The sequence below is a fragment of the Emydura macquarii genome, unplaced genomic scaffold, assembly GCF_026122565.2.
Source record: "Emydura macquarii macquarii isolate MOO-44397 ecotype Brisbane River unplaced genomic scaffold, CSIRO-AGI_Emac_v2 contig_2205, whole genome shotgun sequence".
Classification (NCBI taxonomy): domain Eukaryota; kingdom Metazoa; phylum Chordata; order Testudines; family Chelidae; genus Emydura; species Emydura macquarii.
In genome coordinates this window covers 9,101,130-9,128,752 of record NW_027132342.1, presented here as the reverse complement: position 1 = coordinate 9,128,752, position 27,623 = coordinate 9,101,130, and the positions used below count along the sequence as shown (strand labels likewise).

The window sequence follows — 27,623 nt, the reverse complement described above, 5'->3', positions numbered from 1 at the left end:
CAGCAATTGGTTTTATTCTGAATAAGAGACTAATTCAGTCAAACACCACCAAGACTGCACAGGCAAACTGGCAAGGAAGAATGGCAGTTCAGTTGGTTTCTTCATTTCTCTGCCCACCCATTTAGTATCAAGGTATAATCACACTCACTGAACAAACTCTCATTGGCTGATGAGTCTCTGTAGGCCTGAGGCTATTCTTAGCTGTTTGTGGACAGAATAGCCTTATGGAAATTAATCCTTTTGCAAGAGTCACATATAGAATGTACGCAAGGTAAATAAAGATTTATAGATTTGAAGAGTCCTGTCTCTTCTTTATGTTGCAGGAAGACTATAGCTTCAATTAAAAAATAGATGCCAGGGCCCCTTAAGACTACATTAGGAATGATAACTTTTAATTTTATTTCAACAGATTCTTTAGCCCCACCGATCAAACAGAAAGCTCGTTTTAAAATTAAAGATGCAAAGTGCCATTTACGGCCTCGCAGCAAAGAAAAGATTAAAGATGCTGGGAAGCAAGCTATTTTAGGTATGTGATTTCTCATAACGTGAGCAGAGAACCACCAATGGTTCTTTTAGTTTGTTTTGATAACTTGTGATTATTGTGCAGCAGGAGAATGTTATGGTTTACAGATTTGGGCCTTGATTAGGTTTCAGACCAGGATTCAGATTCAAGCTGAATTTGGGCTAGGTTTTAGCTTTGACAGTGCTGAAAATTTACAGTTGTTTTTACCAGGTATTGGCCCAAAATGGCAGAAATCTCATGAATCCAGGTGGTCTTGCTAAGTTTCTGGCATCGTCAATGGTAGAATTCTCATGAGATCAATAGTGACTGGCCAAGGGGAAATGGAATGACACCATGTCAGCTAGATTTTGTTGTTGTTGTTGTTTCCTATAATTAGATTTATAAAAGAAAATTTATGATAGCAAGATATATTATTACTAATTTAATTTTACTATGCTAGGATTGGCATCTCATTGTGCTGGGTGCTATACAAAAACAGAAGAGACAGCACCTGCACAGGAAAGCTTATAATCTAAATCTAATATACCATGCAGTCTTCAATCTGTTTTCCTTATACTGGAGTGTTTAGCTATGGTATTACAAAAATGATCAAGAAAGTGGAGGGAGTTAGACACAATTTCCAATTTTAGCAAAATCAGAAATGAAGTCCCAGGATTTGAGTTTTATAAATCTTGATATGAATATAAATATTTTCATTAATTCTTTTTAATTACATTTTTTCTTTTAATTTGTACGTTCCTGTGTAGTAACTGCAACCACAGTAGAGTGGGATTGTTATCTGACTGTGAGCACAGGAACAAGAAAGAGAAGCTGACTAAATACAAAATGAGATTGACCTGTGTAGACTGAGTGCCCAAACAGAGTGAAGGACCAAAAGTAAATAAACAGCATAAATAGTGAAATGGAAAGTAGATTGTTAAACTATTTCCATTTCAGTAATCTAGGCTGTTATCAGTAACACAGAAGAGGTTTGTTTTGAGCATCCCTTTCAAAGATGAACAGAAAAGAGAGAGAGGTTTTAAGTGATAAAGATTTAATCATTTTTAATTACATATACCATGGCATATCTTTGAGATGTCAAGTGAAGTCAAAACAGAGGCATTTGCCTTGCACAAATTAGATATCCGTCCACTCCTGTTAATTGAGGTCCTAGTCTGAAATGGTTCCGCAACAGGTAAACTTTACCTGCACTTCAATTACAGGATTCTGGTTTGAGGTTTTTGTAGATTTCCCTGAGTAGATTATGGCAAATTATTTTTAAAAATATGTTAGAAGTTTTTCTTTTCTTTTTTCCTCCTGGTGTCACTGCAGGGCAAATTTATGGTTATTTGGGTGCCCAAATTTTGCATTTCCATGCTGTATGGTTAAATTTAAAAGAAGTCCAAACATGTTAATTCTGAATTTCCTGGGTTTATAATACTTATCTTTTTTATAATTGCAACATCTCAGTAATGTATTTTACTCCAAATTACTGTTATATACTCCCAATTCCATTTTAACATAGATTTGTCTGGAAATTCTCTTATTTTTTAAAAAAATGTGTACATGAACACTAAATAAAAACTATATGATATTACTGATGATTTGAAGATTGTAGATTAAGATAAATTATTAAAGTAAATGAAAAACAATGTAAATATTCTCCTCGCTCTTATTTTCAAAGCACCAGTAAAAAAGAATTATTCTATTGCCTAAAGTGCTATCTTGTCAACATGGTTGTTTCCTTTCAATAACATGTGGCTATCAAAACCATTTTGAAAGTCATAGATATTCTTTTTCAGTCCATATTGTAAGTATATTTTCCTGGCTGCATTTGCGCTACACTTTGCTATCTATTTGCTTTATATCCATAATTTCATCTGACTTGAATTAATGCTACCAATTGTATAATTAACAATAGGATTATATAACATAATGCCATACCCAAAATGAAATACTTTTGGTGGCTTTGGTGTTGTAGTGTCATGTACTGTGGCACTGGAAGAGCCATTATGTCACTTAGTTATTAAAAGCTAGGTGGATAGCCTCTAAACCTCTGTACAGGCACAGAAATGCTTATCTAATTGTCTCCTAACTGAGATTACTCCCTTCCTCCTTAGTAGGTCTGTGTTTTTAAATAATCTTTTCAATTCTCCTGGACCAAATACACCTAACTTAAAACTTTTATAGCCTTCCACACAAAGGAATTTTGAAAAACTTCATGGCCTAGTGGTTATCATAATATAAATGTTGTCTACTGGCTAGGACACAACTGGGAAGCTATCCTTCTAGACTTTTGTCTTTGCTCTGCCTCTCTCTCATAATGTGACATTGTGCAAGTGAACTCTCTGACTATTTAATCATCAATAAACTAAGTGTAACAACTTTGATTTTAACTAATGTTTGTAAAGAGCTTCCATATCCTTAGACATGGTATGTGGAAAATATTTATTATCATTATTAAAGACACAAACAGTATCAACACACAGTTAAGTATTGCCATTCTATGTCTGTGCTATCTGGGCTTCTTTTCCTGCCCTCACTTACAAAAAGCAAACATTGCACAAATAAGGGTATGTCTAACAATGCATGTGGAATGTTACAAAATCTGCCAGAGCTATTAATGTTAACCCAGCTGAAATATCACACACCAGCTTGTCACTTGCTACCTTGCTACTTGATTTTTCTTCCATGTCACTTCTGTTATGCAAAGGAGGTCAATTCCCTTGTACAGACAACTGCCAGGTGACCTTTGTGAACCTCAAGTGTGATTCTTCCAAGAAAAAACGTCGGGGCCGCAAGTCACCATCGAAAGAAGTGTCCCATATCACTGCTGAATTCGAAGTGGAGATGAAGTCTGAGGAAGTCTCAGGTTTGTGGAACATCTTTTCTGGTGGTTGGTGGGGAAACCAAAAAGCAGTACCTCAGTGTGGTCAACAATTGCTATAATCTCTCTGCTGCTGTTTCACCAGGCCAGTCTGCAAAGCACATTACCCAAAACATAACGCAACAGCCCGTCCCCACTCAGAACTTCCACTGACTTCAGTGGAAGTTCTGTTGTCAGAATGGCTGTAAGATACAGCATGAAATTCAGCTAATAGCTATAGGTGGGCCCCAAGATCGGATCTAGAGCTAAATTTCTACAAAGTTCAGAGGTATTTAGATCCTTGGATTTTGATCTGGACTCATCTCTAGTAATAAGAGATATGTTCATTGATACAGGATTGGCTCATTGCTGCTTCCTTTTAAGAGATGTCTCACAACAACATCAGCTACAAAGACATCTTCTAGAATATAGATTGCTGAACTCGAATCAAATATTTTTTATCATGCATTTCAACATACCTATATTTTGGCAGCCAGGTGGAGAAAGTTCAGGATCGAGAAGAATTGTTTAGGGCTCTCCAGGGTGTAGCATTACGATATAAAATGAATGAGACATTTATGCTGAATATCATAAATATTTCAATATTCAAGAATGTATTAAACAATGGAATAACATTTCCAAATAGAATTGTGGAGGACCCACTATTTGAGTCCTTTAAAATGGAACTGGATAAAATCCTTGGAAATATACTGTAGGGGACAATGACTAATACCTCCAGGAATCCACGTAGCAATAGCCACTGCCACACCCCTTAACACAGTTTAGGATATGCTCACTTGATGCCAGTGTGGCTCTGCCAGCTGATGTGATGTGTTTACCATATCTCTCCCTATACACAGTCAATAGAACCAGTGTTGGAGCTTTTTATGCTCGAGTTGAGACAAGATCAAAGCTCCATGTGCAGTTATGGATTGAGAAGTTTAGTTTGCTAGAGCACAGCATATTCGACTGTCCCTTTCAGATCTCCTAAAGCCAACCCAGCTAGTTAGCTAGCTGATTCCAGCATTTTTTTAAAAAATACAACTTCTTTGACACTTGCCACAGAAAGAGAAGTGAACGAAGTACCAGAGGGATGAAAATATTTTCCAACACCTAGTGTGGGATGCTGGTTGAGAATTTTTTACTGATCATCTTTGCTTAAACATGAATCTCAATTGCTTCTAGTTTTCTTATTATTTCCCACCTAGACACCTGTAACCTTGACTGTGTGCGGAAAAGAATGGAGCAGAAGCTTCAAACGGCAATCAAAACATTGAGGAAATCTATTAACAAACAGCAATTTTACATTCAGTTTTCTGGGACAGAGTACGAAGTGGCTCATAAGCCAGCTAAGGCTACTGAAGGACATGAAGCATGCAGTACAGGACAAGTGCTGCAGGATGGAAAATGTGGTAAGTCCCAGAAAATATTGGAGTTACATTCTGACCCAACAGCACCCAAAAAATAACGAAACCTTAAATGGTCAACAGTAAGCCATATAGTAAATTTGTTAGATTCCTAGAGAATCTAGATAAACCAAAAACAGGTTAACCTGGTCTAATTCTATATAGAACAAGGATAGTCTGGTTTAACTGATTTCCAAGTTGCCAGATTCTGACCTTATTGGAAGTCAGATCCTACTGCTAACCCTTTTACTCCAGTTCTCGCCACTATGTCCTAATTCACCACTTATACAGCTATTTTTTTTCTACTAACCACACCACTATAGCTACTTTGGGTCAAATTTTCAAAACCCACCTATACATTTTTTCAGTGAAGTTTTACACCCCCAGTTGTTTACATGGAAAAAGAATAGAATTTGCATGTGTGGATTTGATAGTTAGATGTCTGATTTCCTGGTTCTCTCTCTCACACACACACACTAATTTAGAGGCTGGGTTGAAAATTTTAGCTATGTAGTTTAGAAACCCTTAGGCTTTATCCCATAGACCTAGTGCTATAGAATGTTTAAGGTAATCACATATCCTCTTGTTGTACGAGCATATGGATTAATGTAAGTCTTTAGAATGGCTGATAGTAAAACCATTCCACTGTCAGGAAGTATACAATATGAGATGGGATGCATGGCCTTTGGAGAAATCCATGACATCGTTATGTGATCTAATCATGCCCTCAGAGTGTAGACCTTTTATTTACAACTCCCATAAAACCACCACTTACATGTATCTACCATCAATGAAAAATTCACTTAATTCTCCATCCATTATGAAAGAGCATCTTGCTTAAATACAATATACATTTTTAAAACTGAGTTAACTCTTTTGGAAGCATAAGTCTGATAAATGTTTAACTGTAGAAAAATATCATTTAATGGTTTAAACAATACAGGATGGATCTTCAGCTGTTGTAAATTGACCTAGTGCCATTGATTACAGTGGAGTTCCACCAGTTTACTCAACCTAAAGATCTGGCCCAAAATCTGTAAAGTGTCTTTGGTAATGGTTATCATTGGCGTATGGGCAATGCGCCCAGCCATTTAATGGCGTCATTATCAGCCAGGTGGAGAGCCGGTGGCCCACCATCAAAATAAGTCAGTGGGCATTTGACAATGATATGCAACTTAGTCTGAAGTTGACCACAGTTGTATCACAGGCCATTAGAAAAAATCTCACTTAAAGAGAATGGCCACACAGTTGCTCTGTCCAGTTCGAAACTGGTTCAGAGATGACCACAGGTGCCTTGACAGATCAAAACCTGATGGACAGATGGTTGGGTCTGTGATGAGAGAGTGATTTACAGCTGTTGTCATTGACCATTCGTTGCACCAAACAGATTCCACTGTCATGTCCTGTGGTGACATAAATGACCATAAAGAGTGTCTAAAAGACAAGCAAGCTTGTGGGTGGTCAAAGAGGTCTGCGTACAATAGCAAGTCGATATTCTCTCAGATCTCAGCCAGCAACGTGAAAGAGGCCTTTTCATGGCAAATATGAGGCAGTGCTATGTTGCTAAATATCAGTGGCCATGGCAATGGAGTTGTTCTTAAAGTCCCGGAAACAATACGCATAGCTTCGTTAAGCTCTACATCGAGCAGCCTCATGTGAGATGAGCAACACTAGACAGGAGCACAGTATTCTGCTGTTGAATAGCAGAGGGCAAGGGTGGATGATGTAAATATCTGGGCGCTCGCACCCCAGGTTGAACCAGCCAATATTCCGAATGGTGGAGCTAAGTCAAATTGTTCCATCTTCTATAGATGTTTGATATGAAGGCAAAGCTATATTATCAAAATGAAGGTCTTTATGTAGATTTTGCTTTTCTTTTCTCAGTTACCTGCAGCACAGGAACCTATTATAGTGGAGAACATAATCAGTGCATTCCTTGCTCACCAGGAACGTACCAAGACACAGAAGGTCAACTTACTTGTGAACCTTGCCCAAGTAACGACGGACAGGGAATAGCAGGCGCACGGAATGTGTCAGAATGTGGAGGCAAGTTTAGTTTGATTATAAAAGGAGTAGATGCAATCCAATCACAATCAAGGTATGGAGGCTAAAAGTGGGGAAAGCCTTCCACAATTCTGCCTGGTAAAGCTAACAGGAAAGAACTCTGTACACTTAAAGTAATACCAAAAAATCTTTCTATTTGTTCCAAGTGTTCACACAGCACCATTGCTATTAAGTAAAAGTAAGCTGGAACTGCATTTTACGTAGTAGTAGGCAAATAAGCAGACCAAACAGTGCACTTTGCTTAAGGTCAGGCATGCAACTCTGGAGATATCTTCCCCTCTCAGGGTCCATTGACATGGTACATTATGCGCCAAAGGGATAGGTTACATGGTACTACAGGTTACTATGGTATCTCATATCAAACAGTGTGTACATACGTGTTAACTTTGAGCTGGTAATCACTAGATGAGTTAATTGAACAACTAGAAAAATAGTGAAATAACTACAGGTTTTCAACCACGTGGACTTTTATTTCCGCCAAAATGAAATAAAAATAGATTGTGGGTAAAATAAAACTTACATTTACATAGATTGTGCCATCCTACACTGATTATATCAACAGTTCAGCTTGCTGGAGGACTACAGCTCCATTTTGCTACAGTTTTTGAGGGTCTGAAATTTGTTTTTGATCTGCACTGAAATGAAAACAAAGCCTTCCAAACATTTTCACTAAATGGAATTGTGTTGAAATATTTGTTTTCAGATTCAAAAGCTCAGCTTCCCCCTCCCCACTGCCCTTCTCTCTCTTTAAGTGACCAGAGAATTTACCCTGGACCTCAGAGACTTTCCCATCAAAAACATGTCAAAATCAATACATGTCCAAGGAGTGTTTTGTCTTTGATGAAACAGCATATTTCAATTAAACTATGTGTCTCTGAAAATGTTCTAGACACCTCTAATTAACAGTACTTTTGTACATGGCTTCAACAGCATTACTGTACATGTAGTAACACATTCACCATGTGCTAAAATCCCCAACTCCCAGTCTTTACAATATAGGCATAAAAAATATGCTACAAGTTTTGAGTGACTATTGTGCATAACCCAAGCTATGTTAAAGTTGCAAGAAAGCAAGTGACTCTGAAGTTAAATTACAGTGGAGTTCACATAAATGCAATTCACTCTACTTACTGAGGAAATCTCCTTAGGTAGGGCATTTCCCAGGGAACTAATTTTAGCCTTCTTTAAACAGCAATGCCTACTGCCTAACAAGGATGGTAATTCCATGGGATTTGGAGGTGTGCTGCTGGCCAATTATTATGATGGATTTCATTATATGGCTACTTTACTGGCAGTTTCACCAGAGAAGCCAAGGACTGAATAGGCATGGAGACAGAATAACTCTCTCACTCCTATAGATGGTGTCTCCAGATCAGGGTTGAGACTCAGTATTATGGCATGAGTTCCAGAGGGGTAGCTGTTTTAGTCTCCAACACATCATTAAGGATCTACAACCTATCCTAGCAGATGATCCCTCACTCGCTCAAGCTGTGGGAGGCAGGCCTATCCTTGCTTACAGAAAGCCCCCAACCTGAAGCAAATACTCACCAGCAACCGTATATCATACAACAAGAAAACTAACCGAGGAACCTATCCCTGCAACAAACACCGTTGCCAGCTCTGCCCACACATAGACTCTAGTGACACCATCACAGGTCCTAACCACATCAGCCACACCATAAGGGGCTCATTCACCTGCACATCTACCAATGTAATATATGCCATCATGTGCCAGCAATGCCCCTCTGCCATGTACATTGGCCAAACCAGACTGTCACTACACAATAGAATAAATGGACACAAATCAGACTTAAAAAATAATAACATCCATAAGCCAGTAGGAGAGCACTTCAATCTCCCAGGACACTCTGTAGCTGACTTGAAAGTTGCCATACTTCTACAAAAAAAACTTCAAAAACAGACTTCAAAGAGAAACTGCAGAGCTAGAAATCATCTGCAAACTTGACACAATCAAATTGGGTCTAAATAGGGATTTGTAATGGTTATCTCATTACAAGAAGTAGTTGTCACTGTTCACGCATTCTCACTTCCTAATCAATGATTGTGAATAGGCCTCAGCTACTCTAACTGAATAGACTTTGCTTATATCTACCTTCCCCATTCTTGTTCCTTAACCTTGGATATGTATATATATATACCTCCTATCTGATTTCTGTTCCTTACATCTGATGAAGTGGGTTACAGTCCACGAAAGCTTATGCCAGCAGAAATTAAATTTGTTAGTCTTGAAAGTGCTACAGGACTCTCGTTATAATTTATTTAGACTTCCAATAGGCTTTTGAGAAGGGCCTGCACAAGAGGCTACTTAAGAAGTTAAGTAGTCATAAGGTGAGAGACAAAATATTGTCATGGATCAAAAATTGGCTGGGAGAAAAGACGAGGATTAAAAAGTCAATTTTCATCATGGGGACTGGTTCCTCAAGGTTATGCAGTAGATCCTATGTTTAATATGTCTATTAATGATCTGAGGTGCAAAATTTGCATGTGACATTAAATTATTAAGGTTAGTCAGGACCAAAGAGGAATGTGAGGAAGTAGAGAGAACTGAACAAGGTACATGAATGGTCAATTCAATGGCAAATGAAATTCGATGTCAATAAATGCAAATTACTCATACACCTTACATGTACACATCATGATAGATGGCTCATTGAAGACTTTATTCAATCTGCAGTTGTGATCAAAAAAGCAAAGATAATAGGTTGCATAAGGTATAGGATGGTGAATAACATGAAGAATATTATACTTTATATAAATCAATGGCTCAACTTTAATACTGTCTGTACTATTGATCACTACATCTCAAAATGGCTGAAGTAGAAGGGGCTCAGACAAAGGCAGCAACAACAGTGATCAAGAATATTGGAAGGGCAATATATGAAGAGAGATTGCAAAGACTGGGATTGTTTACCTTAGAAAGAAGACAAATATTAGGGGGCATGATAAAGTATATAAAATAATGAGTGATGTAGGAAGATATAGGTAAATGAGGAACTTCTGTTCTCCCTGTCTTATAACACAAGTACAAGAGGACACTCAATGAAATTAAAAGGTGGAAAATTCTAAATCAATAAAAGAAAATACTTTCTCATACAACATGTCATTAAACTGTTTCCAGGAAATCATTGAGGCCAAATATGTAACAAGATTTTAAAAAGGGATTGAACATTTATATGGGTATCAAGAATATCCAGAATTGTTATAAACAAACTTTGTGGAAGGGACATTAAACTTCATGCTTCAGGGCTTGAGCCAAATGCTAACTATTGGAGATCAGAATGAGATCTAATGGGGGATGCAGATTAGCCCACTTATGCCTACTGTGGAGTTTCTTATACCTTCCTTTGAAACATCATGGTGCTGGCCACTGTCAGAGGAAGGATGCTGTGCTAGATGGACCTCAGGTCTGATCCAGTCTGGAAAGCCCCATTTTCCTATTTGCTTCCATTTCCCAACTATCAAATGGAGATGATAATGCAGGCCTACCTCACAGAAGTAGTGTGAGCCTTAATTAATTTTTACAAAGCACTTTGAAATTCTCAGATAAAAAGCACAAAATACTATTATTATAATGATACCTTAATGGAGTCATAGACCAACAATCAGAAATATAGAAAAAAAAAGAGTCTATACAGAAACTGATATTGTTTTTAGCAAACTGTTTTTATAAATTTGGTAGATTTAATGTTATGTTTTTTAAGTTTTAGGAAGCACTGATAAATGATGCTGATTTTCTTTTTATATTGTGCACACAGAGGTAGGCTTAATAATTCAATATTCAATTTCTAGGGCAGTGTTCTCCTGGATATTTCTCTTCTGATGGCTTTAAACCTTGTACAGTGTGCACTCTTGGTTCATATCAACCTGAGCCAGGCAGGACCCTTTGCTTTCCATGTGGCGGTGGACTGGTGACAAAATACGAAGGCGCTGTTTCATTTCAGGACTGTGAAACAAAAGGTACATTTCAGAGCTTTTCCTACTTCGTAAAATAGATTGCTTAATAATTTCTCTACTTCTTCTTCTTTCACTTGGTAGTTTTAATTGCTGAAGAACTTGAAAACCTTTTGAAAAAGACAGCTCTGTGTTATTGAGTTAAGCCGTCAGGAAATCTGCAAACCAGAAATGATTTGCTGACATTACAGAGTCCTCAGCAGTCAACATAGAATTTTCTGGAATGTATGACATGCATATTCAGGGCCAGATCCTCAGCTCGTGCAAATCAGCCAAGCTGCATTGACTTCCATGGAGACAGACTGATATTTTTATCACATGAGGATCTAACCCTCAAGTGTTACTTATTTTATTTTTATTTAAAGAATTTGAAAAATTATGCATGATACAGATGATTTGAGATTGAACATTGATTATGAAAATGACAAAGAGAAGTGGTATATGTACAACATACTGTACTTGTTTTCAAACTTCCATGCAAATAGCACAATGATGAGGGAGGAGTTTGTCTGACTATATACCTACATGCTTGCTCAATTGTATACAATGGCACCATCTAACACCTGGTCATTAAAACTTCTCATCAGCAATTCCAAAAGGCATTTTTATTGTTGTTACAGACAGTTATTGACTACCTGTTTGTTATAAACCCAGGTATAAACAACCAATTTGTGAATCATTCTGTGTTTAAAGGCAATAAATATAGCATATTTTATCTGATTAGTAAGAATTTAGCTTTAGTTCTTGAAATATGATTCCAGTCAAAGGTCCTTTGTGAATGAAAAATGAATTAAAACTATTTCTGTTTAACTGTCTGATAAATACTTTGGAGTATGGAAATTAAAGAGTACATAAAGGAAAGAAGGAAGATGCCACTGCAGGTAAAATTGTTACTTTCTAAAAACAATGTATCTTTCTATTGTACAGTTCATTGTTCTCCTGGCCACTACTACAATTCCACAACACACAGATGTATCAGATGTCCTATTGGAACCTACCAGCCTGAATTTGGCCAGAATTACTGCATTAGCTGCCCTGGGAATACAAGTACAGATTTTGATGGCTCTACTAATGTTACACACTGTAAAAGTAAGTTCCTCATATTTTCCTGCATGTTAGTGATGGGACTGAACAAAAACTCTGGATCTGAACAACCCAGACATTGGGGTGTTCAAAATCTAGAGCTGGATGTGAATTTTGCAGCATACCATTAGCAAATAATTCCACTTACCACCAGAACTGCTGCTGAAAATGTATGGTGGTAGAAAACAACATCAAAACATGAGAACAAAACCTAGAAAATAAGCACTAGATGTATGTAAAATATCTTGGCATCAGTTTAATTTGGAATAGTGCAGATTACAATTTAACAAAACAGAGTTTGCATAAACTTTCCAGATCATGCAAGTTTTGCAGTGACTCATGATCCTGTGAGTCTTTGTAGAGCTAAAATAATTGAAAATGGAATTATTTCCATTAATAGTTATGAAATACTGTGAGAAACAGTCACTCATTCATGAACCCATGTCACTGTCTGAATGTTGCAAGTGCCAGGTAATATCTGACTACAGTGAAGTCTGCATTGAGATCTCCTACGTAGGCAGCCCTTTATCTTAAATTATCATTTTAAAGTACTGTATCCCCAAAGAGTCCACTACAATTTTATTTGACCTTTAGTTAGACACTTTCTTCTAGGCAACCAGATTTTGTTGTGTGTTCATTTAAGACCGTTTCACTGTAATTATTAAGTTGCATATGCCTTCTAAATTAAGCATTATTTTATATGTCTTCCATAAGCTTTCACTCTGATTATATGACATGTAATTTTTGATGTCCTTGGTCATTTCAACTGTAGTTAGAGTAAATTAGATATTTGCCAAGAATTGGGAGTAATATGACAATTGTAAAATAAAGTGATCTGATTAATTTTGCTCCCTGCATTGATCTCTCTTCCCCATCCACTTTCTGATCCTTATGTAGCATCTAGTTAGTGATGCCTCAATTAAGCAAAATACTTAAATACATGCCCAAATTTAAACATATGAGTAGCCCCATTAGGGACACGCTTAAATAACTTACTGATCAGGGTCCTAAGGCCTGACTTCAGTAGGAATTTGAAATGCTCAGCACATCTTAGTATCAGGCTATTACTTTGAATGTTGCTTTCCCTCCTTGCCTTTTACTTCAAAGGGGCAAACTCTGAACTTGGGTAGCTAAAGAGCCCATATGTCTCAGTTTTACTTTGACAGTCACCGGTTTTCATATGGGGACACTTGAAATAGTCCAGGTTTTCATTTCATTGATCAAAAGATTGGGTTGTGTGTTTTGTTGTTGTCATTCTTAATAAATACAAAAAGTTTATTCAAAACACTAAACACTAAATGAATTTCCTCCATTCCAAGAAACATGCATATCTTGCTGTTGAGTTAAAAGCTGGAGGTATCAACACTAGTATATGTATAAAACAAAAAGTGTTCTTTTGTTTAAAATGTGAGTATTTTGTGACCCTAAATATGTCACCATAAATGTGTCCTACTTTTTAATTATGAAAATATGGTCACCTAATGGACAGCACATTTCCACCTGACTTCAGTAGGACCCTGTGCATGCACCCAAGAACCAATTTGGCCCGCATCATAATAATTAGTGGATATATGGTACTTTTCAAGTTCAAAGTACTTTAACAACTTTAACATGCCCTTACAAACCTGCTGTAAAGTAGGTAAGTGTTATTACACTTTACAGACAAGGAAGGTAAAGCAGGTTAGTGATTTGTCCAAACTGACAGAGAGGAGTCGTTGTCAGACTTGGGATTAAAATTTACAGTTCCTGCCAAGAGACTTGATCTGGCCAAGACTTTCCTGGAGACTAGGGATGAGGGTTTTGAGACTGCAGCCACTGCTCTAGTCTGAGAGGATCTTGTCTTAATCTCCTGCCATTAAGGGGTGCAGGGTAGAATGGATTTGTGCAGATTTCCAGCCCAATTTTGTAGATGTGTCACTGTTCTATTTCCATGAAGCATCCACATTTTTTGGTGGCCCTCCCTGTCACAGTCCATGGCAACACAGTTCATTGCAGCTGTCTTTCCCCTCAGTGGTCCAGCAAGGGCATCCACTATTAGCCTCCAACTCCTCTGCAGTTGCCTCTCCTGGGTGCAGACTCCACATCTCTCTCCCTTCTGATCAGGGTATTTCCAGGCTGGACAGTTACCTTGCCTACATTGTGTCATTCCCAGCACAGACCAGTTGCCCTAGGACGCCTGCTTGCTTTCTCTTCAGAGATGGATAAACAGTGCAATTGCTATAGAAATAAATTTTTAAGCAAGCCTACTTTATTCTTAAGGTACAAAACACTACGGAGAAAACATATTTAAAAAAAAAAGAAAGAAAGAACCTACGTGCATGCTAATAAGCTTTCCAGAGTTCATCCCAACCCTCACATGGGCTCTGGCAGGCGCTCTCTTTTAATACACCACCCTAGCGGTTCCTTATGGTTACCAGGTCAGCAGAGCAACAGCTCAGAATGAGAATCCAGTCTTTTGAGGCCTCAGTAAGCCAGTCCTTCCCTAAGAACTGAACCTCCTTGGACCAGGGGTCATGTCCATTTGCTGGAACAGGAAGAAGGCTATGAGGCAGGTTAAACCCCAAGCTTTTATCCAAAAGTATTTTCTTTGTCTGTTGATCCCTGGAGAATCCAGTCTGAACTAGTATATGCGTACCTCTCCACAGGGGTGCCTTAAAAGGGTTGATATTGAAGGATATCAGCATTCCCCTCTCTTTTAGAGAAGGTTCATGCAATACCACAATAATATAGAAAAGACATAGAGAAACTGGAAAGGATCCAGAGGTGAGCAACAAAGATAATCAAAGGGATGGAATGCAAGCCATATGAACAAAGGCTAATGGAATTGGGTATGTTTAGTTTGGAAAAGAGGAGCTTACAGGGGATGGGACATGATAGTGGTCTTCAAATACTTGAAAGGCTGCCATAAAAAAGATGGAGAAAAGTAGTTCTCTCTTACCACAGAGGGCAGAACAAGAGACAGTGGGTTCAAAATGAGCATAGCAGATTTAGATTAAATCTCAGGGAAAACGTCCTAACAGTAAGTACAGTAGGACAATGGAGCAAACTGTCTACGGAGGTCACGGAAGCTCCTTCACTGGAGGTTTCAAAAGGAGGCTGGATAGCCATCTGTTTTGTATGGTTTAAATACAACAAATCCTGCATTTTGGCAGGGGATTAGACTAGATTACCCTTGTGGTCCTTTCTAATCCTATGATTTTGTAATTCTGTAACACATACACAATTGCATTTGTAATGCAATGTATCGTAAAGGTGTTAACCCTGCTTCAGTAAGGTTTAACTTAACTGAATAAAGCAAAAACAACAAGAGATCTGTGGCACTTTAAAGACTAACAAATTTAATATTTGCAGACATAAGCTTTCGAAAGACTTCAGCTCTCTTCTTCAGATGCAGTAATACAGAAAATAGGTAACACAGAGGCATCTTATAGATATCCAGGTGCATTGAGAACAATGGGGGAGGTGGAGTCCGGTACTTAAGACCTAATGACGACCATTGAGTAGGAGGTGAGAATGGGTGAGCAAAGTAATTTACCTTTGGTAGTGAGACAGCCACTCCAAGTCTCTGTTTAAACCCAGTTTGAATGTGTCAAGTTTGCAGATCATTTCTAACTCAGCAGTTTCTCTTTGAAGTCTGTTTTTGGAGTTTTTTGGAAAAGTACAGCAACTTTCAGGTCAGAGACAGAATGCCCTGGGGAATTAAAGTGTTCTCCCACTGGTTTATGGCTGTTGTTATTTTTTATGTCTGATTTGTGTCCATTTATCCTTGTGCGTAGTGATAGTCCAGTTTGGCCAATGTACATGGTAGAGGGGCATTGCTGGCACATGATGGCATATATAACATTAGTGGATATGCAGGTGAATGAGCCCCTTATGGTGTGATTGATGTGGTTAGGACCAGTGATGATGTCATTAGAGACGATGTGTGGGCAGAGCTGACAATGGGGTTTGTTGCAGGGATAGGTTCCTGGGTAGGATTTTTTGTAGGGTGTATGGTTGCTGGTGAGTATTTGTTTCAGGTTGGGGGGCTGTCTGTAAGCCAGGATGGGTCTGCCGCCCACTGCCTGAGCGAGAGATGGATCATCTGCTAGGATAGATTGTAGATCTTTAATGATGTGCTGGAGAGATTTTAGCTGGGGACTGTAGGTGGTGACCAGTAGGGTTCTGTTGTTTTCTGTGTTGGGTCTGTCCTGTAGTAGGTGACTTCTGGGTACCCGTCTGGCTCTGTCAATTTGTTTCTTTACTTCTCCAGGTGGGTATTGTAGTTTTAGGAATGTTTCATAGAGATCCTGTAGGTGTTTATCTCTGTCTAAGGGATCAGAGCAACTCCGGTTGTATCTTAAGGCTTGGCTGTAGACAATGGATCGTGTAATGTGTCCAGGGTGGAAGCTGGAGATATGCATTGCGGTCAGTTGGTTTTCAGTATAGGGTGGTATTAATGTGCCCATCCTTTATTTTTATTGTAGTGTCCAGGAAGTGGATTTCTTGTGTGGATTGGTCCAGGCTGAGGTTGATAGTGGGATGGAAATTATTAAAATCCTGGTGGAAATCTTCGAGGGACTCCTTTCCATGGGTCCAGATGATGAAAATGTCATCAGTGTAGCGTAGGTAAAGAAGAGGTGTTCGGGGACGAGTTTTGAGGAAGCGTTGTTCGAGGTCAGCCATAAAAATGTCGGCATACTGTGGGGCCATGCGGGTTCCCATAGCTGTGCCACTGACTTGGAGGTATAGATTGGTTCAAAATCTGAAGTAGTTGTGGGTCAGGACAATGTCACAAAGTTCAACTGTGAGGTGTGACATATGATCATCTGGGAGAGTGTTTTTGATGGCTTGAAGTCCATCTTTATGTGGAATGTTAGTGTAGAGAGCTTCTACATCCATAGTGGCTAGGATGGTATTTTCTGGGAGATCACTGATGGGTTGTAGTTTTTTCAGGAAGTCAGTGGTATCACGAAGATAGCTAAGAGTGCTGGTGGCATAGGGCCTGAGGAGAGAGTCCATATAGCCAGATAGATCTGTAGTGAGAATGCCAATGCCTGAGATGATAGGGCGTCCAGGATTCCCAGGTTTGTGGATCTTGGGTAGCAGATAGAATAACCCTGGTTGGGACTCGGGGTGTGTTTCTGTGTAGATTTGTTCCTGTGTTTCTTTAGGGAGTTTATTAAGTAGATGTTTTAGTTTCTTTTGGTATTCTTCAGTGGGATCGGACAGTAGTGGCTTGTAGAATGTGGTGTTTGAGAGTTGTTTTACCGGACTCCACCTCCCCCATTGTTCTCAATGCACCTGGATATCTATAAGATGCCTCTGTGTTACCTATTTTCTGTATTACTTCACCTGAAGAAGAGAGCTGAAGTCTCTCGAAAGCTTATGTCTGCAAATATTAAATTTCTTAGTCTTTAAAGTGCCACAGATCTCTTGTTGTTTTTGCTGTATACAGACTAACACGGCTACCCCTCTGGAACTTAACTGAATAAAGCTTATCTTAATTACATAAGGTTTGTTCAGTTTATTACAGAATATTGCCAGTCTGTCACAGTGAAACCTTTGAATCTGGAGGTTGTAAACAGTACTGAAATAACTATATGACAAGTGACTGCTGCCAGAGGTGTAAGAAAAGCCTTCATTTGCAATAAAAAGGCACTGTGATATAAACTGTGGTAACCAGAACACATAAATCTAATCCCAGTTTTGCTGCTTATTTAGGGCTTGTCTACACAGCATGTTAGTGTGTGGCAAGCTTATGCACTGTAGATTCACACCCTGGCTTGCTGTGCAATAACAACCTGAGTAGACAAGCCCTTGATGTATGACCTTAAGTGTTGAGTATTTTGTGTCTTACCTTATTGCCTAGGTTGCTATAGCAATAGAGCTTAGCTTGTTGCCATAGCAATAGAGTTAGACTATTAGGGGATAGCTCAGCCAGTCCTGGCTGGTTTTTAATGTAGTTGAATAAAGACTTTTCATGGGTTTGCATCTCTCTGTGTTCCATGCTGATTTGTCTCTGAATACAAGTACTTTCCAAGGATTTAACATAACAAAAGTGGCAACAAGAATGAGATGGACCTGTGCTGCACCAGCAAAGAAGTAAAAGTCAATGGAAGAAAAAAAACCTTTTTGCTGTTTTGGGGGCTGGGCTGTTTACACTGATGGTTCAAACTGAGACTAAAACAGGCTCTGCTTTGTTCTGACCAAAGTGAAGCAAACAGATTGGGAACGGAGAAAAGCAGTGCTAGTGAATGGAAATCACCAGCAATTGTGTGTGAATGACCCCAACATACATGAATAAAAGACACTAAAAGACAAGAGAAAAAAGGGGATAGAAAAAAAAAGGGAGGAGAGACAGCAAAGGGCCCCTGGGACCTTTTGATGAAACTCTAAAGAAATGGAACTCATATACTGAGCATTTTCATCTTTTTGTTATTGCAAATGAAATTACAGATGCAAAGAAGGTGCCCACTTTCTTAAGTGTTATAGGACTTAAAACCTATACTTTACTGTGCAGCTTAATGCATCCTAATAAGTCAGACAAAATCTTACAGTGACATTGTGAAAATCCTGGAGGCACATTTTTCTCCAAAACCGCTGGTAATTCCAGAGAGATTTAGGTTCCACAAAAGGAATCAAGAAGAAGATGAAACAATTGTGCAATGTGTAGCAGCTCTGAAGAAGCTTGCTGAGCACTGTGAATTTAATGATGTGTTAAATGACAGCCTACATGATAGGTTAGTGAGTGGTCTGCACAATGAAGCAATACAGAAGCACCTATTGACAGAGGCTCAGCTACCTGGCAGAAGGCCATTGAAATTGCAATCTCTATGGAGCTGGTCACAAAGGAAGCCCAACAGCTCAGTGCATCAACCAGAGTGCAGAAGGTGTCACAAGAACCTACCCACAAGACAGTAGAGAGCCGGGAATGTTACCACTGTGGAAAGCCAGGTCATCAAAATGCTGGTGCGACCTAATGTGAATGCGACCTAATATGTCGACAGTGTGGCGAAAAGGGACACATTGAGCGTGCCTGAAAACAAAAGAAAGACGAGTCAAACAGAACAGGCAAACCAGAGGAAAAAAAGCCTGCTGCCTGCGGACCAAAAAGGAAAATCTGCATGCGATAGAGCAGACTCAGGATGAGCAAAGTGACACCCAGTCAGAAGAAGAAGTGCAACCCCATGTCTTATCCATGGTAGTTGGCTCACATGAATACTGGGTAATCCCACTGTTGGAAGGTAATCCTGTATGCATGGAACTGGACATCGGTGCAGCAGTTTTGCTGGTCTCAGACATTGTGTATATGGAGACGCTAAAGCATCTCCCGATTAAGCCAACAAAAATTGCTGTGAAGAGGTAAACTGGAGAAGTTGCACCCATGTTGGGCACTACTGATGTTAATGGGGAGCTCAATGGACAGTCTGTTAAATTGCCACTGTTTGTGGTGGAAGACAATTACCCAGCCTTAATGGAAAGGTCATGGTTTAGGAAGATCCAGCTGAACTGGGCAGAAGTGCACAGGATGGCTAAAGAAGAAACAGGTCTGACAGCTGTATTAAAGAAACATGCTGCTGTTTCTGGAGAGGACCTGGGAAGTATGAAGGGAATCACTGTGAAATTGATTAAGTCTGACAGACAACCAAAATGTCTGAAAGCCAGAACTGTGTCATATGCCATCAGGCCAAAGGTTGAAGTGGACCTGGAGCGCTTGGTCAAAAATGGAGTCCTAGTACCAGTTACCTAGAGCCAATGGGCAATCCCAATCGTTCCAGTATTGAAGAAAGATGGCTCCATTCAGATTTGTGGGGATTTTAAGGTCACTGTTAACCCGGTGTTATGTGCAGAGCAATACCCTCTTCCCCACATCGATGACCTCTTCGCTGGCTTGGCTGGTGGCCAAAAGTTCAGCAAGATTTATCTGAGTCAGGTGTATTTACAGATGCACGTCGATGAGAAGTCCCAAGAGCTGTTTACTCTCGTGACGCATAAAGGTCTGTACCAATACTGTCACTTGCCCTTCGGAATAACGTCTGCTCCAGCTTTGTTCCAGAGGGCTATGGATCAGATCTTCAGTGGCTTGCCAGGAGTCCAGTGCTATCTTGACGACATCCTGGGCACTGGCAAGAATGAGGATCACCTTAAGAACTTAGAGACTGCCCTACAAAGACTGAAAGAGTATGGCCTATGAGTCCGCAAAGACAAATGTGAATTCTTCCAGCCATCTGTTGAATATTTGGGATATATTATAGATGCTACTAACCTTCATAAGGCTCCTGCAGAAGTCAAGGCTACTGTGGAAGCTCCACCTCCTCAAAATGTAAGCCAACTTTGCTCTTTTTTAGGTCTATTGAACTATTATGGAAAGTTTATTCCACAGTTAGCAACACTACTAAAACCACTACATGAACTCATTGGTTAGAACAAGGTCTGGAAGTGGACTGAAGCCTCTGATGTTGCATTTAACAAGGCTAAACGTGCATTGCTAAATTCAGAGGTTTGACGCATTTTGATGCATCCTTATCTCTACAGTTGGCCTGCGATGCCTCCCCTTATGGAGTGGGAGCGATTGTGTCACACACGATGCCTTCAGGAGAGGAGAGACCCATTGCTTTTGCCTCATGTACCTTAAGCAAAGCAGAAACTAACTGTGCCCAAATCGAACGTGAAGCACTGGGAATTGTTTTCAGAATTTGGAAATTTCACCAGTACCTGTTTGGATGGAAGTTCACACTTCTCACCAACCATCGACCTCTAACATCAGTTTTTGGACCACGCACAGGCATTCCACCATTGGCTGCTAGCTGTATGCAACGATGGGCATTGTTGCTTTCTGCACACACACATGAGATCAAATATCAGAAATCCACTCTGCACTGCAACACAGATGGTCTCTCAAGGCTGCCTTTACCAGTTAAACATCAAGATATTGGCCAGAAAGAAATCTGCTGCTGTGAACAGGTAGAGAACACACCCATCACTGCTACTCAAGTAAAGAAGGCAACTTGCGTTGATCCAGTACTGTCTCAAGTTATGAACCTAGTGATGCATGGAACATCTCTATGGGACTCTCAGATCTCACCCAACCTTCTTCCCAAATGTCCAGGAGAATGGAGTTATCAATCCATTCTGGTCGCTTGTTGTGGGGGATGCGCATCATTATTCCACCACTACTGAGATCACAGATGTTAGAACAGTTACATTCAGGTCACTGTGGAATAGTGCGCATGAAAGAAATTGTATGAAGCTACTTTTGGTGGCATGGCCTGGAGACTACCATTGAAGAGAAGGCAAGAGCTTGTACTTCATGTCAGAGTGTGAGGAATGCGCCTCAGTTGGCGCCCCGACACCCATGGACTGGCCTGAAAACCCGTGGCAGCATATTCATGTTGATTTTGCTGGCCCAATTGAAGGAAGCATGTTCCTGGTTGTTGTAGACGCCCACTCTAAATGGCCAAACATCTCTGTAATGCCATCCACTACTGCTGAAAGAACTATCCAGAAATTGCGTGAAATCTTTAGTTGTTTCAGTCTGCCAGAACAACTTGTGAGTGACAACAGACCGCAGTTCGTCTCTCAGGAGTTTGAAAATTTTATGAAAGCAAATGGGATACGTCACATCAGTTCAGCACCGTATCATCCATCCACCAATGGACTAGCTGAAAGGTTTGTGCAAACCATGAAACAAGCTTTAAGATCTGCACATGACATTCGTCCATTCAAAAGCGTCTGGACACCACCTTACTATCCTACAGAAACACACCTTATGCTACGACCAAAGCATCCCCGGCCTTTCTAATGATGGGACGACAGCTGTGCACTTGCTTTGATCTGCTGAAACCTGCCAAAGCATGACAAGTTGTACAACATCAACAGCAAAACCTAGTCATCAAACGTGTACACAGAGCAAAAGACCGAATTTTTAGTCCTGGAGAGCCTATCCTAGCTTGGAACTATGCTTCTGAAGCTAAATGGGTCCCTGCTACAGTCATTGCCCAAACAGGACCTGTTTCCTACACTGTCCAGACTGCAGATGATCTCACTGGCAGTGGCATGTAGATCAGTTGTTGCCAGGTCATACATGTCCCAAGGACACATCTCCAGTTGAACTTCCTGACCTCACCATTACAGGTGAGATATCATCAAGTCAAGAGTCACCCGTTCCTGACTCCCCTTCTCCATCCATCTCTGCAGCAGATACAGCCCCCTTCCGTATTTGAGCAAATACAGCATCCTCACCTGTTCAAGCTACGAGTCCTGAGCCCATTGTTAGAACCGCACCAATAATACCTTCTGGAGCAAGAACACCAGAAGTCTGCCATAATCCACCTAGAGAGAGAAGGCCTGCTCAACAGCTGGATCTTTAGCTAGGGCAAAACCATGTTACAGGACAGAATAATCCCCGGGGTTTAGCTGGGAAATGAAGCAGTCTACCCTCATTCCCTAGTTTAGTGATTGATCTGTTAAATGGGCATTTTCATTAAGGGGAGAGGAATATGTTGTGTATTTTGTGTCTTGCCTTATTGCCTAGGTTGCTGTAGCAACAGAGCTTAGCTTGTTGCCATAGAAATAGAGTTAGACTATTAGGGGATAGTTCAGCCAGTCCTGGCTGGTTTTTAGTGTAGTTCAATAAAGACTTTTCATGGCTTTGCATTTCTCTGTGTTCCATGCTGATTTCTCTCTGAATACAAGTACTTCCAAGGATTGAACATAACATTAAGCAAATCACTTAACTTCTCTGCATCAGCTTCATCAAGTGCTTACCTATTTTACAGAGGTGTTGTGTGGCTTGATGTCTGCATAGTATTTGAGAAAGTAAAATACTGTTTTATGGGTTCAGGAATGATAATTCAGTTTCAGTTACTGGAAATCTGGAGCATGAACAATCTTCTTTTAACAAAGTTTCAGTCACAGGAGTTGACTGACTCAGCAGCACACTGAATTATAATCTCCACACTTCAGAGTATGGAGCATCATCCCAGTTACTGCCATGTTAACTCAGAGTAGCCATGTCAATAAAACCCTAAGAACTATGACTAAACTCTGCCTGGATATGTATTTGATGCCATCTATATGTAGGAGGCCTTGCAACTGCAGATCAAAATGTTTTGGACTGTGTCCAGTGCATAGTATGTGTTGTTTTGTTGTTTTAAGAGAATATTTTTAAAGAGTTAGGCCTTGTCCACACACACAAATTGAGAAACTGATGTAGTTAAATTGATGCAGGCCCCTTGCCTACACTGTGTCATTCCCAGCATAGACCAGTTGCCTTAGGACACCTGCTTGCTTTCTCTTCAGAGATGGCTCAGTTTAAAAAGTGCCATATATTGATGTAGCTTAAGTCAATTCTTTGTTGTCTACATGCCATTTTAACTAAAGTAGTACCATTTTAACTAAAGCAGTGATTTAAATAAATGTAGATGAACTCACAGAAAAAGCTGTATGGACCTCTTAATTCATCTGAAACCTGACACATCAATTTATCTTAAATTGATTAGGAATAGATGGAAGATAAGATAAAATGAGGCACTGTTAAACTGAAATGAGTGTGTGTACACAGAGCTTTGCGCTGGTTCAATTCAGGCCCTGTATACACTACCACTTAGGTCAGCAAAATTGATGTCACTCAGGGATGTGAGAAAAACATGTGGCAGTGTGCACAGCGCTAGGTCGATGGGAAGGCTTCTCCCACTGACATAACTACTGCCTCTTGTTGAGGTGATGTTATTATATCAACAGGAGAGTTCTCTCCTGTCAGCATAGAATGGCTACACAAACGATCGTACAGTGGCGAAGCTGCATCGGTACAGCTGTGCCGCTGTAAGCTTGCTAGTGTTGACATGGCCTAAGTCTGTTTAAAAAACCATTTAAATTCAGCCAGAGTGATTTCTTATGTAGACAAGGCCTCAGTAGATATAAAGTGCTGTTAAATCACTTTAAGAGTGTCCACATAAGGGGGTTGTGCCTATTTAACTACTTCAATGTCTAAATTGAAGTAATTAAATCAGTTCAACTTTCATGTGTAGACAAGGCTTAAGTTTTAGGTTTGCAAAACAATGAGCAACTGGCTCAGAAGAGTCAGTGTTCTTTTAAAGGCTTTCCATGCAAGGAAAGAGACAGCTACAGAGTTTACACAGGTCTACAGCCATGAGGTTGGTCGTTTCTGTGGCAGATCCAAACAACTGAAAGAGATTTCAGAGATTTATGTTGTTTCTTCACAGACCAGCACTGTGGAGGGGAACTTGGAGATTACACAGGCTATATCGAGTCTCCCAATTACCCCGGAGATTACCCAGCTAATGTGGAATGCATTTGGAATATAAATCCACCCCCGAAAAGGCGAATACTTATTGTGGTTCCTGAGATATTTCTTCCAATTGAAGATGAGTGTGGTGATGTTTTAGTAATGAGAAAAAGTGGTAAGTTGCCATTCATGTGTCATTCAAATATTTATAGCAAAGTGTCTGAGTGGAATGTCCATATGGAATGGACAAAGTCCAAAAATTATTTTTTCATCGGCTCAATCCGACATTATTACAAGCACTTTAGAGTGAACTGGTACAGCAAGTTGTGACTAGTGCTAAGACAGAATACTTTAATAATAAAGTCTATGTGTTAATTATCATCAGAATAATGTCTTGAATAAAGGCACATAATGTCAGCTTGTCTGGTCAGATCTGCAGGCAGCATAAATCCATGTAGCTCCGTGGAAGTCACAGGAGTTGTGACAATTTACACGGTTGAGGAGCTGGACAATCATCTCTAAAATTATTCTCATAAATTTACAGTCCAATTATTATGTCTGTGCAGTAGTGAAAAAAAAGAGGTTGTTAATTTCACTAGATATTGTTCTGTTTCCCAAAACTTTCCTGGAATTTCTGTTTAGCCTACAGAGAAATGCCATGACACCTCCCAGCCCCTATGATTTTGTAATGCTTAACACAAGCAGCATCAGGCCTGGTCAGTACTGGCTTGGAGGTTCACATTCAGTACCTAGGTTCTTCAGGAATTGGTATTAGCAAGAAGAATATCACATATAGAATTGCTGAGTCAGCATGATGCCATGAAGCACTGTGCTTCTTGAGCAGTTTCCTTATGGATGAGATGTAAAGCCCAAGTGTTTGCCTCTTGTAGGCATTAAGGATCCAAAGGCAAGGGCAAGGATGTTAACCCCAGAGTCTTCTGACCAAAGTCATGGTGAAAGTATTTAAAACTATCCTTAATTCTCTGCTGTTACTACTGCTTAATTCCCTGGTTATCTGATTCTGACTGTGTGCGCCCCATGTGTGTCATCCACACATTGTCTCTCATCTCAAACTTTGGGTCTACAACTACAGCGGCACAGATGCACCACTGTAGCGCTTTAGTGAAGACACGACTATGCCGACACAAGATTTTCTCCCATCAGCATAGTGAATCCACCTCTGCAAGAGGCGGTAACAATGTCAATGGGATCAGCTGTCCTGTCAACAAAGTGCTGTCTACACCAGGGGATAGGTTGATATAACTACATCACTCAAGGGTGCGGATTTTTTATATCCCTGAGTGATGTAGTCATACCCACGTAAGTTGGTAGAGTAGACCTGGCCTTAGGGCAGGTTTGTCGGTTTCTTATATGTTTGTACAATGCCTAGCACAGTATGGACTCTAGGTGTTACTTCAATACAACTAATAAGTAATAATAATAATACTAGTTTCAGTTCTTTACTTCCTATTCTAAATTGTTATGTAGCATTGTTGTGTGTTGTTACATAGATGCCACAGAAGTGGCCGCTTTTCAGTAAAGTGTAAGATTTTCTGTGTATATAAAGATTGAGAAGTGCTTTAAGCTCCTTCCAGGAGGAAAGTCCCTATATCAATATATGATCTTCTCCCATACTAACAATGTATTGTTCTTTACTGTGCATTCCAGTCACTGATTCCCCTCATTGAAAATAGTGAGGTGGAGGTCCGTTTGGTTAATTTCTCTACATCTGAAGTTGGGACTACAGATGGGCTACTGTCATCTAGCCTTCCCCGCTTCAAATCTTTCCTTAAGCTTTCAGTTTCTGTTTACCTTATTATTAACTCTTTACAAAGCACCGAGGGTTTGGCTTCACTATGGTGCAAAATCAACACCACAGCCATCGATGCAGTAGCATCAACTGAGCAGATCTGGTGAAGACACACTCAGTCGATTGCAGAGCACTCTTCCGTTGACTCCGGTACTCCACCAAAATGAGAAGCGAAAGCTATGTTGACAGGAGAGCATCTTTCGTCGACATAGCGTAGTGAAGACAGCATGGCTGCTTGATGTAAGGTACATTGACTTCAGTTATGTTACTCTAGAGTACCTTACATCGACCTGGCCGCATAGTGAAGACGTGCCTGAAGAGGCATAATGTCTGAAAGATGCAATTTATAAATCAGCTGTATTGAGTAACAGTCTATTTTAATTAGTAAAATAGTTTCAACAGCTTTTGATACTTAAGGATTTATATTTACAGTCCTGTATCTCTGTTTAATATAAAACAAGTTCTTACCTGCTCTTTTTAGAAGAATGATTTTATAATTAACCAGATCACTCTGTAAGAGCCAAAAAATTGCCATACCAGAACAGCCTAATGGTCCTTCAAGTTCTACATCCTGTTTTCTACACTGTTCAATGGGGTGTGTTTCAGGGCAAAAACTTTCACTGCCAATAATGCTCTGATATTAACAGCAATACTAAAATATGGAAGGAAATTTCTTCATGATCCCAACTAGTGATCAGCTTATGCCCAGAAGTATGAGAACAGTTCTTAAAATGTTTATCCTAGCTCATGTAATCTCACATGCTATTTTTATTATGGAAGTGCCGATCAAAGTTCCTTAGTTAAAACTGAACTGAATTTTGTTTTTCAAGCAGGAATTCAACTATTTTATTAGAATATTGCATGTCCTCCCCAAGATTACAGCATTTATTCTTTGAATAAAACCTTAACTCTGCCCTGTAGTGACCCCATAAAAAAAGAAAAAATGAAAAACGTTAATGTAATTAAAAATCAATTTAATCTAATCTGGGACTACAAGCACTCCTATATGCTAATCATAATTGTATGGTTATTGCATAGCATCACTACAGGACAGAGTTAAGGCCATTGGGAGCTTTAACTATGCATTTCTGTACCTTAGCATGTTTGACTTTCTCTTGCATTCCACCTTGCCTCTGAATTTCTTCATTTTATAAGACTTGTTTTGGTGATAATTGCAGTATTCCTGTAATGTAGTTACCCTTAAGTTATTATAGGTCCTCAGTCTTAATTCCAATTTAACATAGATTCTATCTGGGAACTCATTTAGAGCCTGATTCAAATCCTACTGAAGTTAATGGAGCTTTTTCCACTAACTTCAGTAGGAGTCGGATTAGCCCCATAAAACAATTCTTTTTTTAAATTTACTACAGTAAGGTATTTGCCTGTATTATCCTGTGAATATGAATTCAACAGGTCACTTTTAAAATAGGTAAAAAGGCCTACCTTTTAAACGCTGGCTTCACCATAGGGTTGCCATCTGCCATGTTATTTCTGGGATCTGAGGCACTGTCACTGCTTCCTGAGGTGTATGTGGGGTCCTTTCTAGGTCCCCAAAATGTAATTTGATATTGCATTGCATTGTGGTGATGTTGTGCTCTAAAATCTAATGTGAGGGCCAATCTTGTGCCATTAGACTATGTTGGGAGTCTTACCAGCTTGTCATTGATTGTGAGCTCTTTGGGTCACGGATT

At 39.6% G+C, this 27,623-nt stretch overlaps 1 protein-coding gene across 4 annotated transcripts in view; it reads left to right on the top strand.

Annotated features, from left to right (window-relative positions):
- SCUBE1 (signal peptide, CUB domain and EGF like domain containing 1) overlaps positions 1–27,623 on the top strand; it is a 295,960-nt gene that overhangs the window by 250,158 nt on the left and 18,179 nt on the right. For 3 of the 4 annotated variants that reach the window (XM_067559335.1, XM_067559338.1, XM_067559337.1), the window contains 7 exons: positions 410–526; positions 3,216–3,374; positions 4,577–4,780; positions 6,659–6,820; positions 10,649–10,816; positions 11,738–11,899; positions 24,100–24,297. In XM_067559335.1, coding sequence (XP_067415436.1) covers positions 410–526; positions 3,216–3,374; positions 4,577–4,780; positions 6,659–6,820; positions 10,649–10,816; positions 11,738–11,899; positions 24,100–24,297 — 1,170 coding nt within the window. The remainder of the gene's footprint in view (positions 1–409; positions 527–3,215; positions 3,375–4,576; positions 4,781–6,658; positions 6,821–10,648; positions 10,817–11,737; positions 11,900–24,099; positions 24,298–27,623) is intronic. The other variant, XM_067559336.1, reaches the window with a different exon arrangement.